The sequence below is a fragment of the Danio aesculapii genome, chromosome 21, assembly GCF_903798145.1.
Source record: "Danio aesculapii chromosome 21, fDanAes4.1, whole genome shotgun sequence".
In the NCBI taxonomy this organism is placed as follows: domain Eukaryota; kingdom Metazoa; phylum Chordata; class Actinopteri; order Cypriniformes; family Danionidae; genus Danio; species Danio aesculapii.
The window spans coordinates 12,550,528-12,570,661 of NC_079455.1; the positions used below are offsets into that span (position 1 = coordinate 12,550,528).

A 20,134-nucleotide genomic window follows, 5' to 3' on the forward strand; every position below is an offset into this window, starting at 1 on the left:
TCATTTGGATAAGTGGCAGAAGGTAGATTCTTCTGATAAAACATCTGCATGCCAATCATCACAATAACTGCAGAAGACCTATTGGAACCCGCATGGACCCAATATTCTCTGTCAAGTTTGGTAAAGGAAAAATTATGGTTTGGGGTTACATTCAGTATGGGGGCGTGCGAGAGATCTGCAGAGTGAAAGGCAACATCACTAACTTGAGGTATCAAGACATTTATGCCTCCCATTACATTACAAACCACAGGTGGAGGCAGGTTTTCACCCAAAAACGAAAATGTACTCCTTATTTGCTCAGCTTCACGCAGTTTTCTTGAGATATTTTAAAGAAAGCTGAAAACCTGTAACCATTGACTAGTAGTAAAACAATACTATGGAGGTAAATAGTTGTTTACAAATCAAATGGGTTTTGTGAAGTAAAGGGTAAGTAAAAGATGATAGAATTAATATTTTTAGGTGAAACAATCATTAAGTTCAAGACATACAATCCTTTTTTTGTTTCATTGTGAATGTGGACTTGCTAAAAGGTACAGTATGATGGAGACCTTTGCACTGGAAAGCATCATTCACAGTTTCTTTTAGAAAGTGTTGAGATCCTCAAATTGGTGGATATTGAGTGCTGCATCAGTCTGAGAATTCAGATGGGAATGAGAGCTGATGGAGACGCTAAGTAATGCTGGGAGTCCCATCACACTCATTTCCTGTAAGTGCTACAGTGAGAGACCGAACAGAGCCGTTCAAATGCTCAAGCTCTTCAAACACAAGTGGATTCTGATTGGCTGTTAATGTTTTTATTGTCCTTGAGCTGGGGAAAAAAACAGTACTAAAAGTGATTACAACAATATCACAGCCATTATCTTATAGCTGTGGTGTGAACACTATTATTTTGCATTTAGAATGATTAGGATCTTGGAATGAACAAGGTTAAGAAGTGGACCGAGGACAGCCATACAGTTTGTCCAGAATATACAGGTATGAGAGCCAAGTAGTATGTCAGAATTCAAACAGGGTTAAATGAAGTACCTGGATGACCTAATACTTCTGATGAGAGTCTGAGGTGCACATTTAAATAACATTACTGTCATGAGGTAGAGGTCTGTGTGGGACTGTTTTTTTTTTTCAGTCCTGATCTTGCTGGGTTTTATTCTGCACCCTTTATTTACTGTTTGTGCGCCCGCTGTCTAATTGCATTTTTTTCCAGACCTGATTGTTTCTGCTAAATTTCAATCTCGTTTTCACAACCTCACATTTACATTTTCACTAGCCACTAGTCAAAAATGAGATGGACAACTATCTAAATTTTTATTATATACACCAAGTTACCTTTAACATTTCTCTGTCAGCAAAACAGGATAAAGCGTCACAGAGCGAATAAAATAAATACGACATCTATCATTTAAAATTTCAAGTTGAACTTCTTTCAAGGACAGCAAATCCACGCTTTGCTCTGTCAAATTCTGCTCAATAACTTATCGACTACCTGCCTGTTTTGTCTGAGGACTGCTAACTAACTCTCTGAAGCCCTTTAACTAGCACAGTATTTTAAATGTTAAAGCATACAGAAAGCTAATGTTAGCAGAATTTACTTGTTTTGCCTTTTTGTGTGGCTCCAGTTGTTCATTTTGCTGTATGCGGTGATTATGATGATTTCAGACAATTTAGTTCAAAAATAAAGATCATATTATATGTAGTTAAAACTGCCAAGTTTGCCATTTTTGGCAAATGTAGAAAAGTTTGAACATGTTTTATATTTATATAGAAAATATGTTTCTGTATATAATCATGTGAATGGCTGTAAAATGACATCTACCATTTTTCAGCACAGATTTGATTGCTTTGTGAATTCTGAAAACAAAATAATAATTGGTAGAAATAAATAAGTTAGTTTTCAGTGACTGTTGTTGGTTTCATTTAGTTTTAGTTATTTATTTATTGTATAGTGATGGGTTGTTGTTGAACAAATCTTTTGTGTGACCTGAGAACGATGAGTCCTCAGTGATTCATTCATCTGTGCATGCGCACAATTGTGAAGGTGGGGGAGAAGATTAGTTTCTTTTTTGAGTCCTCTATTGGGTTTAAAGGGCACCTATGGTGAAAAATCTGCTTTTCAAGCTGTTTGGACAGAAATATGTGTAGGTATAGTGTATAGACCGTCATATTGGGGTGATATAAACACACCCGGTCCTTTTTTTCTTTCAATTTAATAACATAAAAACGGTGGACCAAAGCGGTTTCAGACCGACTGCAACTTGACATAGGAGTGAGGTCCCCCCGCCTGCCGCATTGATTGACAGCTGCATGTGTGTAATGAATTACAGCGATTTACTTCATCAGCACAGCCGCGTGTCAGAACAATTATAAAAGAAGACGCTTCAATCCCGGTTTGTGGGCGTTAAATCAGGTTTATTTTGTACATTAACATAACAGATATCCATACAGCAGTGGATATTAACCTGTACCCTGTCACATTTGTGTGCAAAAAGAGTTCAAAGCTAAACGCGTGCACTGTGTGTGCGAGTGTGTGTGTGTGTGTGTGTGTGTGTAGAAACGTGTATTTCTTGTGTGTTTTTTTTATTTCCATTGGTGTGTGTGTATCTGTGTGTGTGCGCATGAACTTTGTAACGACATTGTGTGACTCATCGTTGCAACACAACAAATGCATCAATTACTCATAACAGCAAGTTCTTACTGTAGTATTTCTCACAAACGTTATGTGAGATCTGCTTCCTTTATGTCTGTCTGTTGTCTGAATCAGCCGAGGGACAAGATTAAGGCATGTAGAAACAGTGGGCAGGGAGAACTAGCCTTAAAGGCGCAGTACAACAAAACCGCAAGCCGATGCAAAAAGGTATAAAATAGAAACTTATAAAAGGTATAATAAAAAATCTGATGGGTGTTTTGAGCTGAAATTTATAGACACATACTGTGCCCTTTAAGTTGTTCGTTCATAACCTAAAAGACATTATATGTAGTCAGAGCCAGAAAAAAAAGATTTGATCCGTTCATCTCTCGAGTCCCACGTTTGACTCGAAGTCCCACCTCCCACATTGGATAGGCTTAAAGGGACTGCTAATCATAGACAAAAGACCAGGTAAACAGTGCATGACTATTTTCTCTTTTTTTATAGTATCTTAGTCTTGTTTGTAGTGTGATCAACATTTGGGCTAGTTGTAGCTGAGTTTGAAAGCAAGTCATAATATTTTAGCAAATTGATTGTAATGACTCAAAAGGATTCATACATCCCACTGAACGAGACTCAAATCAGTAAAACGATATGAACTTCCAATTACTACTATGGTGTCTGAGCGTGTACTCACACTAGGCTATCTGAACCGTGCCTGGGCACATTTCCTCTGTTTGACAAGTGTTAGTGCTCCAAATCGTGTCTGAGCGCGAGTTGGCCGATGTCGTGCCGAAAAGTGCACCCCTGCCAGATTATGCACCCCCTCATTGATTTTAATAGGGTAAGGTTGGGATTAGATGTGGAGGTGGGATTAGAAGGTGGGGTTGGGATTAGGCAATCAGGTAGTGAATTCAGCAAGGGGGTGCATGATTTGGCAGGGGTGCATTTTAAGGCACCGCCCTGGCCCAGTTGGAAAAGGTGTGCCAGAGCGCAGTTTGATTGGGTTTTGGCGAGGTATGCTTGTAGCATGAGTGCAAATCACACCTGAGCATGAAACTGAAGACGCAACGTCACTTTTAAGGGAGTGTTTCATATGGATTTAATAATCATTCTTACTTTTCAATGAACGCAAACTGCAATAGTTCATCAAATAATTAACAAAGATGCTAATCCCGCACTGCAAGACAGCTGCACCTACAGCAAACTTCCTAATACGTGCAGCATGATGACTTTAATGAACTTTTTTTAATGTTAAAATGGTGAATCTGTTCAGCAAAAGATTTGACTGTCATCGCATCCCAAACAACTTAAAATAATTTAAAACAATATAACTAAAGCAATCTTCATTGTACTGAATGAGAGTGCTTCTCTTCAAAACTGAGCAGTCGCATCATCGATGATGTAAGCATGCTGTGGCTGGGAAGGCAACTGTGCCTAGTTTGAGTATACCCTGAATTCCTGTACCTGTCTAGTACAAAAACAGCCATTATGTACTGGGTTATATCCTACTCTGAAGAAGTTAATTTACTTCCTCCAAAACAAAGTGTCAAAAAAGTGCCAACATTTACAGTATAGGAACAATGAAATCATTCATGTGGTGTAAAAAAACTCTCCTCAGTGACCTGAGTTTGTAGGGTGTAGAAGAAGCCAGGTAGATGTAATATTTATGTAGGCCCTAGCCTAGCCCCCCCACCCCAACCCCCAGATAAAAATGTCAGATAACATAACACTGGCAGCATTTTGCTATATTGCCATGATGCCTCTGAGAGAGGATTCTGAGTGGGAAAGTCCATTAGAAGTTTCCTGGAATTGGCATAACTGCTGTGGTTTACCTCAACAATACCCTTGTCTCTTTTTAGCAACATTTGCAGGAACATGCTCAGAGATGTCACTGCAACGCTGACATTAAACTTTTTTTCAGCTCGTTTAAACATGGCAGAACTCTTCGTTGGCTCTTTGGGTTCCTCTGGCTCCATTAAACACATTTTTGTTTTTAATAAATCCTCAAAGCTTTCATACTTTTGCTCGCAGGATATGTGAGCTGAGGAATCCACTCTCCATTTATATTTAAGTGAATCTTACAACTTGTGCATTACTCCTCCCGCTCGGCAAAATGAGCCTGTCTGTCTGCCAGAGAAGACGACAGATAAGTGCTATTGATTTTCTAAACTTCATTTGAGCATCCCACCATCGGCTTAAACACTTTCTCCATGGGTGAAGAGTTCAATGCTGTGGGCACTTGGTTCAAGTAGTATAAAATAAGAAAATATAAATCTTTTAAAGAGGAAAGAATGTTTGGGGATTGACAGTTTGAATGATCTCTTGACTGCGATTTGATTGTTGCTGTTTTCATCAATATAATCAAGACTTCTCAACTGAAAACTTAGTACACCTTTGTAGCACCAGGTTGGACTCACTTTTACCTTTATATATACCTTAAGTTTTTGTGGCATTGATTCAACCAAGCACTGAAAACATTCCTGGAAGATTTTTCACCATGTTGACTTGACAGCATCATGCAGTGGCTGCAGACTTTCCAGCTGCACTTCCATGATGCAAACCTTTATTTCCAACACACTCCAGAGGTGCTCTACTGGATGGAGACCTGGAGCCTCATGTATCAACGCTGCGTACGCGCAAACTTTGTGTACGCCAGATTTCACGCTCAAATTTGGATTTACTAACGATGAAATGAACGTGAGAATGTGCGTTGGTCCATGCCAACTTCATGTCTGGCATACGTGCATTTCTTGTGTGTTTGTTTTATTTCCATTGGCTACTCCTAGAGGCAATTATGTTAAATTGCACACTACAAAGTATCTTTGAACCCTGCAATGCCAGCTGTATGGGACGGGATCATCCGCATGTCTAGCAGGAATATAAGGTTTCCATACCATGCAGTTGACCAGCCAAACATTAAAGCGCAATTTGCAGCGATCGCTGGCTTTCCCAATGCAATCAGAGTGATCGACTGCACACACATTGCTATAAAGGTGCCATCTGAAGATGAATTTGCATACGTGAATCGGAAACATTTCCATTCAATAAATGTGCAAATAATATGTGATGCTCAAATACGCTTAACAAATATTGCGGCAAAGTGGCCTTGGTCAACCCATGATTCATTTATCCTCACAAACAGCATGGTTGGGATAAAGCTCCAAGGTGGCAGGGTGCGGATTGGGTGGCTTCTTGGTGTGATGGAGTGATGTATTTAAAGATATTATGCCAGCCAAGTTTTATTTTATTTTAATTTAATTTATTGAGTGTAATTATTTACTTGCATATCAGGAGACTGCGGTTCCATTAAAGACATGGCTGTTAACCCCCCTCAACAACCCACGAACTGACCAAAAGCGCAGAGACAATGATGCCCATTCTCACACTTGGTCCAGTTGTAGAGCAGGAGATTAGGCAGCTGAAATGCCGGTGGTGCTGTCTTGATAAGAGCGGAGGGGTGCTGCTATACCGCCCTAACAAAGTGTTCCTCTCCTTGAGGAGAGAGTCGCCCACAATTGAGGCAACTCTCTCCTCAAAGGGTGTTAGTTCAGCATCCCCTGTTCCCCAGCCTGTTCGGTCCACACTTTGACGGTGCGCTGCTGTTCTCCGCTTTTTTTAATTCACTCAGTGCAATGTTCAGACCCCACTGTATTAACCGCGTCAGCTAAACTCTCCCACTCTATTTTTTTTTCTTTTGTTATTAATTCCGGAGGACAAACTTGCAAATAACAGTTTTTCTCCAGTCTACCTCCGATAGGAGCACCTCCAGTTCACATTCTGTAAAGTTTCTCTTTTTGCTCGCTTTTGCCATTGCTTTTTCGTTTGATTTTGCCAAAGTAGAGTCATTACCATATCTATTAGGGGGAGGAGGCATGTTTCGTACACCGTTTCATACATCTGATTTTTTTTTTCACTGCGTACGCACATTTACAGCTTTGTCCGTACGCAATGTTTTAGTATGAATTCAATGCAAGTCTTCGTACATGAGGGCCCTGGTAACTGTGGAGGCAAATTTAGTTTGGTGAACTCACTGCATTGTTTAAGAAATCAGTTTGAGGAGATCTGAACTGTGACATGAGTGGATTATCCTGCTGGACGAAGCCTCTACAAGATAGTAAACCATGGTCTTTATGGGATGGACATCGTCAGCAACAGTACTCTAGGCTAGGCTATGGTGTTTAAATGGTGCCCAAATGGCACGAAGGCCCAAAATGTGCCAAATAAAATCTCAGTTTGTCTCACAGTAAGTAAGGTCTCTGGTTCAAGCCCTGAAAGGGACCAGGAGGCCTTTTGATGGGAAGTCTGCATGTTCTCCTTCTGTCAATGTGGGTTTACTGTACTGTAGGAACTGCGGTTTCTTCCCACAGCCCAAAGACAAGCAAGTTAAGTCAATTGAAGATTCATACGTTCATACCAGGAAATCTGTGCGAAGGAGGGGGCACTTTCTCTCAAAGAGATAAAAAGGGCAGGTGCTCAAGCACCCAAGCCTTGCAGGTGCCTGGGTATAGCAATGGTTGCTTAATGGGTGCACAACTCAAACTACAGTATCCTGATAACTGAAAAGGTGCAGGAATTTCTGCAAATCTGTGGTCAAGATCAGATCATATTCACACCTTAAACTAACTGTACCAGAGTTCATTTGGATCCAGGCCAAAAACACCACTTCAGCTGGGTCTTGGGCCCCGTTTACACTAGTGCGTTTTTAGTTTTAAAATGGCATTTTAGAAAGAAAACGATCCGCGTCCACACTAGCATTTCACCCAGCGTTTCTAAACAGCTCTCCGTCTACACCAAAACACTGAAAACGCACATCACGTGACCACACACACACACATACAGTACACACACACTGGCATGCGCTGCAGCATATCTAGCCAGATGAGAGCTGTGCTCGTCTGAGTGTTTATCTAGGATTTACCGCTGGATCCAATCTCACTATATTTGTTAAACGTGATATTTGATTCATCTTGTTGTCTATATCTAACGATATATTCCCCGACTTTGGTCTTTTGAATCTATTACTTGTCCTCAGGTAACGTGTTTTGGTTGAGCGCAAAGATAAGTTAATAATTAATGTAACCTCGTACATTCTGTATATTGAATGATTGCTTGCCGTTATTTCCTATAATGTATAAACTTATTGTATGTTATACTTTAATAATGGCCATTATTGATTATTAAATCAATAATCAGTTCCTTATATCATGTTTTCATTTTATTGTTAAGATAGTGAAACAAAGTATTCAGGGTGATGTAAATAAGATGTGAAGTCTAAACTTACAAGGAGAGGATGCAAGACTGAACTGTGTGTGTAGCCTACTTAATATTGAGGAAAAGCCCCAATCAGAGAGACGAATGTCTGCAGCCCCGCCTCCGTTTTCAGACGTCTCTGTTTTCCCCCATCCACACTGAGACGGAGCAGCAGTGTTTTAGAATGAAAACGGCCTCGCTCCGTTTTCGGCGCTCAAACTCCGGCGTAGTGTGGACGGATGGCGTAACTGTAGCAAAACGTATGCGTTTTAAAACGAAAACGAAGTCTATTTGTGCACCAGAGCATGATTGCAGTATTCACACCTTCCCAATAGATCCACACCACAGGGGGAAACAAACTTGTTATTGTTTCGGTCAAGTCAAACACGATGAATATGAATGCGAATACAAGTGCGAATACACCCTAAATTGTCCGTCATTTTGTGTAAAAGAAATGTGTGGATTAATTGTTTCTCGCCATGAATATAGCCATATATTGGGGTTGTGTTAAGATGGAATTAAATAAAGTTTTTCTGCATTTTGTTTCAAAAATGCATCCAGTTTTGTTGAGCCTGTGTAAATTGTAGCCCAATTAAGCTATTCCTCAAGTTTATCTGACAGGAGTTTCACTGGTTGCTCTTTGTCTACTGCTGTTGTAGCTCATCTGCTTCAAGGTTCAGTGTCGTGTTCAAAATGCTCTTCTGCTGACCTCTGACCTAATGCGTGGTTGTTTGAGCTACTTTGTCTTTATATTAGTGCTCCCTGCTGTATATTTTTTCTTTTTTCTGACCATTCTTTGACCAGCAGTTTCTGAAATACTCAGACCAGCTTGTCTGGCAACAGCACCTCATTCAGAGTCACCTAAATCATCTTTCAGTCAAATGGGGAACATTCTGATGCTCAATTTGAACAGCAGAAGTTGATCACATCTACCTGCCAAAATGCATTGAGTTGCTGTCAAGACATTGGTCAAGTGGGCATAAACCATTAAACGGGTGTACTCAGAAAACTAGACAGTGGGTGAATGTTATTGATCATTTCTTCCATTTTGAATAGACTGGAGAAGAGAGTATAATAAATGCTGTAGTAAATGTCACAATATACACTATATCATTGTTAATTATTCTATGTATCCTCATGTGAACACTGCCATTAGTAAAGCTTTAGCTTTTTTATGAGCAGGAAGAACACAATAAAAATAGATGCCTGCTATATCTGCAGGTCCAGATTCTGTATCTGTCAAAAACTGAATAGCCAAGCAAAAGACTGATTCTCATTGATTATGTCTGAAGCGCTGCTGAAACAAAGTAAGATAAAGCTCAAAGTTAAAGCAGTGGTCTCCTATTTTTTTATGCATGAGATTTCTGCCTCCATTTGAGCTGGTAATGGCTCAGTGTAAAACTGAAAGGAATGCACTTATGTGAACTGGATATCAATTATCGGACATGTTTCCTCTGATCTCCACTGCTCTGAAGGCTTAGAGCAGAACAGGATGTACTGCAGCTTTTTAATGAAATAACCACACCTGATTTCATCCTCCTGTGAAAACCAAAGGATTATTTTGTATGCTAGTAGATACATGCAAGTGATTTAGGCATCTTGTGCTAATGAAGCTCTAATAAACGCAACAAAAACAGACTTAAATTAGACCATGTTTAATTTAGAACATGCAAAAATATGGCACAGTTTTAGCAAAAGACAAGTTTGCACAATTGAAATTTAATACTGCAGTTGTTGCCTTTTTTTTTTCCCAAACATGCATGTGCTTTTCGTTGAATGTAGCCCTTGATTCGCCTTTGTTCAATCTCTCAAGAGTTTTATATATTACATATTCATATACATTAGTTTGCTACAAAGCTCTGACTGCATTCCTCCATCTTGCAAGCTTGTGACCACTCTACAAATCCATAAGGATATACATCAAAATGACAGGAAATAAACATAAATAATGTATAATTGTTTCGGGACATTTCCCTTCAAAACTTATTTTTTCTTCTTCTGCATGACACAAATTGAACCCAATATATGGAAGTCCAACATGGAATAAAACATTAACATTAATGGTAATTGCAGTGTTCTTTTTAACAAGTCTCAAGAATGGTACATTAACAAGAATGGTACATTAACATCTTACAATTACATTTTTTTACAGAATTATCCCTCAGTTTTGAGAGCCCCCCCCCCCCCCTCCCACTAAAAAAATGGTAATGAATTCTTTAGTTTACATACTTAAATTTAAAGTCAATGTACTTAAATTTGTATTTCTCACAATAGAATTTAATCTATGCATTTAAATTTCACATTATATATGACCAAATGAACACATTCAAAATATTTTCTTTTGTGTTAATCAGAAGAAATGAAGTCATGGAACGGCATAAGCAAGAGTAAACAATGACTGAATTTTCTTTTTCAGGTGAAATATCCTTTTAACTTGGAACACAAAATACAAGATATATTACTTTAAAAATACAATTTAAGAATAAGAACTAATAATACAAACTGTGCTTTTCTGTATGTACCAGATTTACATAATTGACATTATTTTGAGCACTATTGACCTTAATCTGTAATGTGGAAATGCGCTCATTTCTGTGATCGTTTAAAATCTTCCGATTCAGTTGCCTATGGGAGAAGTGACTAGGAATAATAAATGGCAGAAAATAGTCAAACTACTTGTTCAACAAACAAGTGTGTTCATGACTACGCCTAAAAAGAAGAATATAGTTAGAAAAGAACAGTTTGCAGCTGCATAATAATTTTTAGACTGTTTTTAACGTCTAAAAATCAATGGAAGTAAATCAGACCGGAGGTCTTAAGCCATAAATACTCCAATGGCTGCGCCCACTCGTAGGTGAAGAATAAGGTCAATAGTAAAGTAAAGTTGGAAAATCAACAGAAGTCATATATTCTTATTGCAACATGCATCACATCTTCATAATATAATGCAATTCCTTGAAAGAATTCAAATATACTTCAAAATTCTAAGCTAAGAACACCTGATTGTAATGTAAGAGTTTGTGCAAAATTAGTTCAGTGCTAAAAAAACATTTCGATGAACAGGAGTCCTTGTCAAAAAGTGTAAAACACAAAATAACAGACATTCTAAATTAATTTTCTGAAGTTTTCACACGGCATTCATTATCCATCTTCTTTGGTTTCACTTCCGATACCCATTTACATCAGTGCATTCAGTACGACATCCACAACTACTTCAACTCTGGGGGACAGAAAAGCAAATAAGAGACCTTTAAAATGACTGCAAACACAATCATTATTGTTGTTGTAATAGTACTGATTGTGTAATATTAACAATTTTACATTTTCAAAGTTGATTCATGCAGAACGTATCAATTTCTACATCTCTGTATTTTAGATGTTTTGACATATATTGGAATTACCCTTATTGTAAGATTCAGACTAGTCAAAATAGCAAAAACTTTATTACATCTTGTAAAGTGGAGGTATTTTCCAAGAACTTTTAGAATTATTTAGGCATTAGTTCTGTTTCCATCCAACTAATTGCATGGTCAGTTTTACAATATAGCATGTAAAAAACGCTTAAAGATGCAGTATGTCAGTTTGACATCCAGTGATTGAACTACGTATTGCACCCCTGGTTCAAAATACACGCAAGAGCAGGTTGCTAGATTGACGACACTATCAAAGGCTGATTTAAATTGTTCTAAATAAAAGCAACGGTACACGATAGAGGGAATATTTTCTTATTAATAGGAGTTTATGTCCTAACCAACACCTGAAATGTATATTTTAGAAATGACTTTCATTTCTTGCAGCTGAACAACAGTATACTGACAATAATCACCTCAGGAACACCCTGTGTGCTTTATTCGGTGTCAAATGCTAATAATGTGATTTTTGAATGCCATTTTACAATATATTTATTGCCATACTACTGTAAGCAGCAGCAGATATACCCACAGCCATATCACCCTGCAGCCCAAGACTGGTTACTTACTGAAGCTAGACACAGCTGAGCCTGGTCAGTACCTGAATGGGAGACCACATGGGAAAACAAGGTGGCTCTTGGCAGTGGGGTTAGTGAGGCCTGCAGGGGGCGCTCAATCTGTGGTCTGTGTGAGTCCTAACGCCCCAGTATAGTGAAGGGAGCATCATACTGTCAGTGGGTGCTGTCTTTTAGATGAGGTGTTAAACCGAGGTCCTGACTCTCTGTGGTCATTAAATCCCATGGCACTTCTCGAAAAGAGTAGGAGTGTCCTGGTCAAATTCCCTCCATTGGCCCTTACCCATCATTACCTCCCAGTCATCCCTATCCTTTGAATTGGCTGTATTACCGTCTCTCCACTCCACCAATAGCTGGTGTGTGGTGAGCGCACCGGCGCCATTGTCCTGTGGCTGCCGTGGATGCTGCACACTGGTGGTGGTGTGGTTGTGAAGTGCTTTGGGTGAATGGCCATACAGGATAAATACACTATATAAATACACACATTACATTACAAAAGATAGTTCACCTCAGATCTTGAAAATAAATAGTTTGAAATTGAACTTGAGAACTGTGACTCAATGCAAGCCAATACACATCAGTGATTCAGCATGTACATTTAATAATGTTAAAGAGGTTTAGTATGTACCTTACCATTTCATTGGAGTGCAGTAAGTGCACTATTCTGTGCTTCTGAATGGCTGTATTTAAATTTCTGTCATGTTGGGTCTGGTGCAAACAGCCCAATTGCTTATCACTGCAAATATCGTCATGTAGCATGTTGTTAGGACACAGGGTTACAATGTAACCTGCTCACCTAATCAGTGGTGTAGTCCTAAAAAAATAGGTGGTGTACTAATATCCACCCAATCCAAATTTTAAAAGTAGGTAAAGAAACGACGAAAGTCAGTGTATCTTTGATTCATTTGATTTAAATATATATATATATATATATATATATATATATATATATATATATATACATACATACATACACACATACACATACACATACACATACACATACACATACACACACACACACGCGCACACACACACTGCACAGCTGTGGTTTGCTGACTAACTAAAAAACAAATTCAGAAGCGAGGTTCTGCCGCCGTTTTCACATCAAATTTAAAGGGGACTGAGGCGATCATTTAGTAGTTGTACAGGTAATCGCAAAAGTGTTAGGGGGACTGAATGGAAATATAGGAGGGCTAAAGCGACGCCCATGCTGTTTTATCATTTTACTTGAACGTTTCAGCGAGACATCATTCAGCTGATTTGTTGTGATCTTCGAAAAACTCAAATACTCAATACACAAAAATTAGGGAAGTCCAATCACCAAAACAAGGGAGTATACCGAGAGAAAAAAGTAGGCATACTGAGTATACGTGCGTATAGCAAGGACTACACCACTGCACCTAATGCTAATTAATAACCACCTCATGTGGAACTCTACGGAGACCCGAAAGGCACGTGGTGGTGGGGAAAAAAATTAGTGGAAGAAAAAAAAACTGAGTGATAGGAAAACATATTTTTAAGGTTTTTGCGTTCCCTCACAAAGATTTTGTTATCTCGCGAAGATGTTTTGTGTTCCCTCGCAAAACCCTTTCTCCATCGATCGTCACCTTTCATATGCAACCTCTGCACCACTGAATGCATGTACAAGCGCTGACTGACAGACGCGCTCTGTACAATAAACTGATCCCAGATCAGCTTCTGTACATGCCATTTAAAGTGACACCTCTGTTATCAAACAAGTGAGCAGCAAATTAATCTCTCGTTTTGTTTAGTTTGATAACAGGTGTCACTGTAAGAATGCACAGATCTATAATGAAAGCATTCCATTACTTTAGAAACTGTTTGTGCTCATTTAAGAGAAAACTAGCTGTTTAAAATAAAACATGCAGGACGGAGATGTTTACATATTATTCAGTGTATTTGTCTGTTTAAACACCCGAATACAAAAGTGTCCTGCACTTTTGCTTCTCTGTAAATGGCATGTACTGAAGCTGATCTGGGATCAGTTTATTGTACGGAGCTCATCTGTCAGCGCTTATACATGCATTCACTGGTTAAGAGGTTGCATATGAAATGCGACAATCGACACACAGCTTTAATATGAAGAAAGTGGGATAGAATGGTAAAATACGGGAGAATTTTGGCAAAAACGGGAGGTTTACATCAAGTAAACAGGAAGCGTTTGTGGAGAAACAGTTTTGCGAGATAATGCAAAACATCTTGCGAGGGAACGCAAAACATTTTTGCGAGGGAACGCAAAAACTTTAAAAATATGTTTTCCTGTCCTATCACTCAGGTTTTTTTTTTTTTTCCACCCAGTTTTTTTTTTTTTTCTTCCACCCCACCATCATGTCCCTTCCGGGACTCCGTAGAACTCTGAATCTGCTTCTCATTTCGGAGGCTGCTGCTGTCCACATTTACGCCCCATTCACATGGGGCATCAGCTTTAATGCTTCCCATTCACTTTGAATGGGTGACGTCAGGCGTTGCCGAACTGCATTGTGGATCCGTCGGCACCGCTTCAGAGGCGTTGCTTGCTGCAGAAGTTGGGACTTGCTCAACAAGCACCGACGGAAATATCAGCCAATCAGATCGCTGTATACAAATACACCAGCTCAGACAGTAGCCTATTGCTGACTAATTTCATTGGCTGACGCTGCTATGACGATCGCGTCAGCCTCAACTTCAGACACGCCCTCTGTCAAGCGTTGACGCTGAAGCCCCGTGTGAATGGGGCGTGAGGTCACATTTTTGGTCACAGTCACATGCATTGAGAGCCTTCATGACTAAATGAATCACACTAAGACAACCCAGGGTGCTGAAATATAATTTGCTAAACTGGCATTGGGTGAAGAAGAGTGAAAAACGTACATATAGCACCTTTAATGGAAAAGCCAGGATGCTAATAATTTTTTTAAATGTGCGTTAAAAAAACGTATGCGCACAACTAAGAAATAATACTAAATAATTTGTATAAACTTTAATGGAAACAATTTACCAAATAAATTCCAGCATGTGCATCAAAGTTGCTTTTTTTTTTTTTTTTTTTTTTTGGCATCTTTGATTTAACAGGTCATGTGATGATAAAAATAACCTTGATTTGATGGCGTTAATGGACAAACCAGCAGGCTGAAATAAAAATGATTGAACTGTTGTTTTGGTCATTCTAAAATCCCTTCACCAAAATTTGTCATCAAAGTGTATCAGTATTCTACCTCCAATAACCGCATTTCAAAGAGTGTCTCATGCGTACAAATACAAACATGCATGCATATAATTTCGTCTTCATTTTCTGAGGCTCAAGTCATTTATTATATAAGAAAAAAGGCCAACAGTGGCTTCTCCTAACCAACAAATTCCATTTTCCATTTTGATATTTGGTGGCAGTTTATCATGAAGTAACTATTTTATTCACTTTGGATGGAAATGGAGCTTTATTCGCAAATGCTTAACACGATGTTCCAGTTTTGTGCATAGGTCATATTCACATTTTTGGACGGCAACATGCTGTAGCCATTGTAGTAACATTGATTAATGTTGCACAATTCCAAATCTGACAACATGAAGACCATGTGTGTATCTCAATGTTACAGTAAATACAAAATGGTGATTAATAAAAAACATGTAAAGACAATAGAGAGGGGCGTTTACCTGTCATTAGAAGATAGATGATTATAGCCAGACCCACAACAATGGCAATCACACTGAGCAACAAAGCTAGACGTCCGAGTCTTCTGGCCCCATCATAATCTTTTGCTTGTATCATAGAGCGAGACTGAAGTGAAACAGGAAGGAAATCATGCATAAGTCAGCTTTATGGGTAGTTGATTTCTAACAGCTAGATACCCCATGAGTCATATTATGCCCATTAGGTTTTTAAAAGATATATCAATAGAGAGAGAGATGGCAGCATTATTGCACAATAAATTGTTTACGTCTATTCTGAGAGCAAATATTATTAAATGTAGTATATGTTTAAAGGAAATGGCTGTAAAATTAGCTATAGTTGACATATAGTGCCCAAAAAAAGTGGTTAACATCATTGAAAAAAAACATGTAAATCAATTATAAAAGCAGAAGTTGAGCAAACAAATGAAACATTTAGTGCAATTCAGAACTTGAATAAAGGAATAATGTGATTTACTTGTTAAAGTGATCCAGGCTAATTGCTTTAAAGACAGTGTTATTCTGTATGTTTCTCAATTGACCAGCTAGCAATAGCTTACAAGCACGTGCTAACATACTGTTAATAAATTTAATATTTATGCCTTGAAGCAAGTACTCAATCAAGAACATTCTTTAAATCAACTTAAATTTTTTATGTAAAATATACTAGAAACTTTCTGATTTGTTTTACTGTTTTTTTACAGAGTGATAATTTTTATAGATTGAGAATAATCTTAACAAAAAGCACTCTAAGAAATACCTGCAGAATGTACATCATTTTTATGATTAAAACAATAAACCGTGTCAAAAATAAATAAAATCCATTAAAAAATGTTAGTTATGACATAAGGTTTTATATGTGATGCTTCCTCATCAATGCTTTTATCATTCTATCCTCATGTGAATGCACCATTAGCCATTAGTGAAGAAGCTTTAGGTCATTTATGAACAAGAAGAAAATACATTCTGTGGGTTTGAAAAATACACTGTGAGTTGATAACATGATGAAGTCAGCAAATCTGGAATATACGCTCACCGGCCACTTTAATAGGTATACCTTTTCAACTGCTTGTTAACGCAAATTTCAAATCAGCCAATCACATGGCAGCAACTCATGCCTTGTTGATGCCAGAGGTCAGAGGAGCTGATAGAAAGGCAACAGTAACTCAAATAACCACTCGTTACAACCGAGGTCTGCAGAAGAGCATCTTTGAACATACAACACATTGAACCTTAAGGCGGATGGGCTACAGCAGCAGAAGACCACACCGGGTGCCACTTCTGTCAGCTAAGAACAGGAAACTGAGGCTGCAATTCGCTCAGGCTCCAAAATTGGACAATAGAATATTAGAAAAATGTTGCCTGGTCTGATGAGTCTCGATTTCTGCTGCAACATTCGAATGGTAGGGTCAGAATTTGACATTAACAACATGAAAGCATAGATCCATCCTGTCAGGCTGGTGGTGGTGGTGTAATGGTGTGGGGGATATTTTCTTGGCACACTTTGGGGCCATACCAATTGTGCATCGGGTCAACTCCTCAGCCTACCTGAGTATTGTTGCTGACCATGTCCATTCCTTTATGACCAACTTCTGATGGCTACTTCCAGCAGGATAATGCGCCATATCATAAAGCATGAATTATCTCATACTGGTTTTTTGAACATGACAATGAGTTCACTGTACTCTAATGGCCTTCAGTCACCAGATATCAATCCAATAGAGCACCTTTGGGATGTGATGGAACATGAGATTCACATCATGTATCTGCAGCCGACAAATCTGCAGCAACTGCGTGATGCTATCATGTCAATATGCACCAAAATCTCTGAGGAATATTTCCAGTACCTTGTTGAATCTGTGTCAAGAACGATTAAGGAAACTCTAAAAGCAAAAGGGGGTCCAACCCGGTACTATTACAGTGTACCTAATAAAGTGGCTGGTGAGTGTATATACACTACGCTCAGAGAATTAAAGGGACAATTCACCCAAAACTAAAAATTCTGTCATCATTTACTCACCCTTCACTTATACACCTTTTTGAGTTTTGTTTCTCTGTTGAACACAAAGTACACATTTTGAAGAAGATTGAAAACCAGTAACCACTGACTTATATGGATGTTTTTACTACTATGATGGAAGTTAGTGCCTATAGGGTTACAACAGCCTTCAAAATATCAAATATGTTCTTTTATGTTCAACAAAGGAAAGAAACCACTTGAGGGTGGATGATTAGTATTTATTTACTTTTGGGTGAATTATCTCTTTTTAATAAACTATAACAGAAGTTAAATGAAAAAAATTAATGAAAAATAGATATACAATGCATGAAGTACAGAAACTCAAAGTAAATATTTTGTGGAAATCCTGTGTTCATATAAAAACATGAATAACATCAAAAAACAGTGATTATATCTGAGGCTCTAGTCAAATTAAAATAACATTTAAATCAAACTTTTGCTTGTATTGTGGATCGCAACTGAACCGACACATCAAAATCTTTTTTTAATGGTATAGTTCACTCAAAAACAAAAAACCTCACGCAACCTCAAGTGGTTCTGAACTTGTATGATTTTTTTCTTCCATTGAACACAAAAATAAAATATTTTTGAAAAAAAAAAACATTCTAAACAATGTGGGGGAAAAGCATACATTGACCTTAACAGCAGGAACAAAAAAAAGTAGAAGTGGGGGATGAGTAAATTGACAAAGTTTACACTTTTAGGTGAACTATTAGACTGCTTAAAGCAGTCTTTATAAAATAATAGTGTTAGAATCCTTGCAAATTATGCCCCCCTGAGTCACAATATAAACTATTAGGAGCCCAGCCCAGGAACAACATATCGAAATGAAAAATGAATGACATTTCTTTTTCGTTAGACTTAATGGGATAGTTCTCGCAAAAAAAAATTAAAATAATAAACATTGTCATCACTTACCCTTCACTTGTTTCAACCTTTTATGAGTTTCTATCTTCTGTTGAAGATATCTAAATAAAGTCAGAAACCTGGAACCATTGACTTCCAGTATTTGTGTTGTATGATAAGGGATGTCAATTGTAACAGGTTTTCAGCTTTATTCAAAATATCTTCATTAGTGTAAGTAACAATAAAGATTAGAAGCAACTTGAGGGAGAGTGAATTTCCTCTTTTGGGCGAACCCTTTAATTATCAGACTCTACGTTTAATTGCAAACTTGTAGAGTTGCTCACCATATGCGCGAAATAAAGGGCGAACAGGTTGATTGGGACGGCCGGGCAGAAGCAGGACATCACGGCGACCCACATGAAGCTGCAGGGTTCGCGTTGCTCGGGCGTGGGCGGCGACGCGCATCTGAAGCTCGCCCGTGACAGAGACCGCGGGACAGAAGCAGATATGACCACACTATGCTCAGTGGGCTCCTCTTCCAGAGAACCGGCGAGGTGTGTGTCAGAATCTGTGTGGTTTAATTCTCTCTTCAGCTGTTTGTCCGAGATGTCCAGAAGTTTCTGTGTATCTCCAAAATCGGTGGACTGAAGCGCGGCGTCTGTCGCGTGAGGCGCGTCCGTGTTAATAGCCATTTTTTACAGAATAAATCCTTTATATGAGAACAACATAAAACTTACACTCTTGTGCGGTTATATCGCTCTGCGTGCGACTATAAAACGACTTTTTGTTATCCAAGAGCAGCTCTGGCGAGGAATTCGGATAGCTATTGGACATCCGTTCACTTCATCAATATTTACCACCCTCTTACATCAGAGAAGTGGATCAGGATACTTTGTGTAAAAATCAATGGGTTTGCGTCGCGAGGGCGCTCCAAAGAGGCATCTGATTGGCGGAGGCGCGCGTGTTAATTGACGCAAGCGCGTGCATCCATTATTTGTGGATCAAGATGTTTAATCGAAAAGAATCTCAATTCCTTAATGTGCAGAGCAGATTAATCTCATTCGCGAATAAATTACTCCCTGCGCACTCGTTATCTGGTTATATGATGTTTTGTCTATTATATCTGTTAGGCTGAGCTAGGGGACGTTTCCCGTTGTCTCTGCTTCCAGATTTTTTTAGATGAAGCAACACGTATCATACAGTCAGTCGTACTGCTTGATTTTGCAAACCAGTATCAGTGGTGTTTAAATATTATTTTCTCAACTTGTTCTGACATAAAAGACTAATTTCAGAAAAAAAACTTTTCTGTCAGACTCTACAGACGCACGCGCAATTGAGGATTCGCGCGTACACCTGCTGTTTTTCTTCACTGTGTAGCAAATCTTGTGAATTAATGAACAGAACCACAGTTTATCTTCAGAAACAGTTTGACCATAGGGTTAAGTCCGCAGAGTTGGGACACTATAATAAATATATTCTAACACTGTTCATATTTTTAAACCTGAATCTTCTTCAATAATGCAATTAATTACTGATTACATCACTACAACTGCACTGTAAAACCCAAAAAGTTAAGGTAGGTCAAACCATCTGAGGAAACCGATTGCAACAAAGCATTTAAGTTCAAAGACTAATCCTAATGAGTACTGTGAACTTACTCCATTTGAGTAAATGAGGTAATTTGAGCACAGTAAAATCTAATAAATGAAGTGAACTCAAACCAGCTAAGTACTGTAAA

The 20,134-nt window shown here is 38.5% G+C and overlaps 1 protein-coding gene across 1 annotated transcript; it reads right to left on the reverse strand.

Annotated features, from left to right (window-relative positions):
- Positions 1–10,766: 10,766 nt before the first annotated feature.
- trarg1b (trafficking regulator of GLUT4 (SLC2A4) 1b) lies at positions 10,767–19,245 on the reverse strand. Its single transcript, XM_056446741.1, has 3 exons — positions 18,741–19,245; positions 15,516–15,639; positions 10,767–11,096 (listed from the first exon to the last, which is right to left on the reverse strand). The coding sequence occupies exons 1-3, from the start codon at positions 19,086–19,088 to the stop codon at positions 11,086–11,088; spliced, it is 483 nt and encodes a 160-aa protein (XP_056302716.1). The 5' UTR covers positions 19,089–19,245; the 3' UTR covers positions 10,767–11,085.
- Positions 19,246–20,134: the final 889 nt, after the last annotated feature.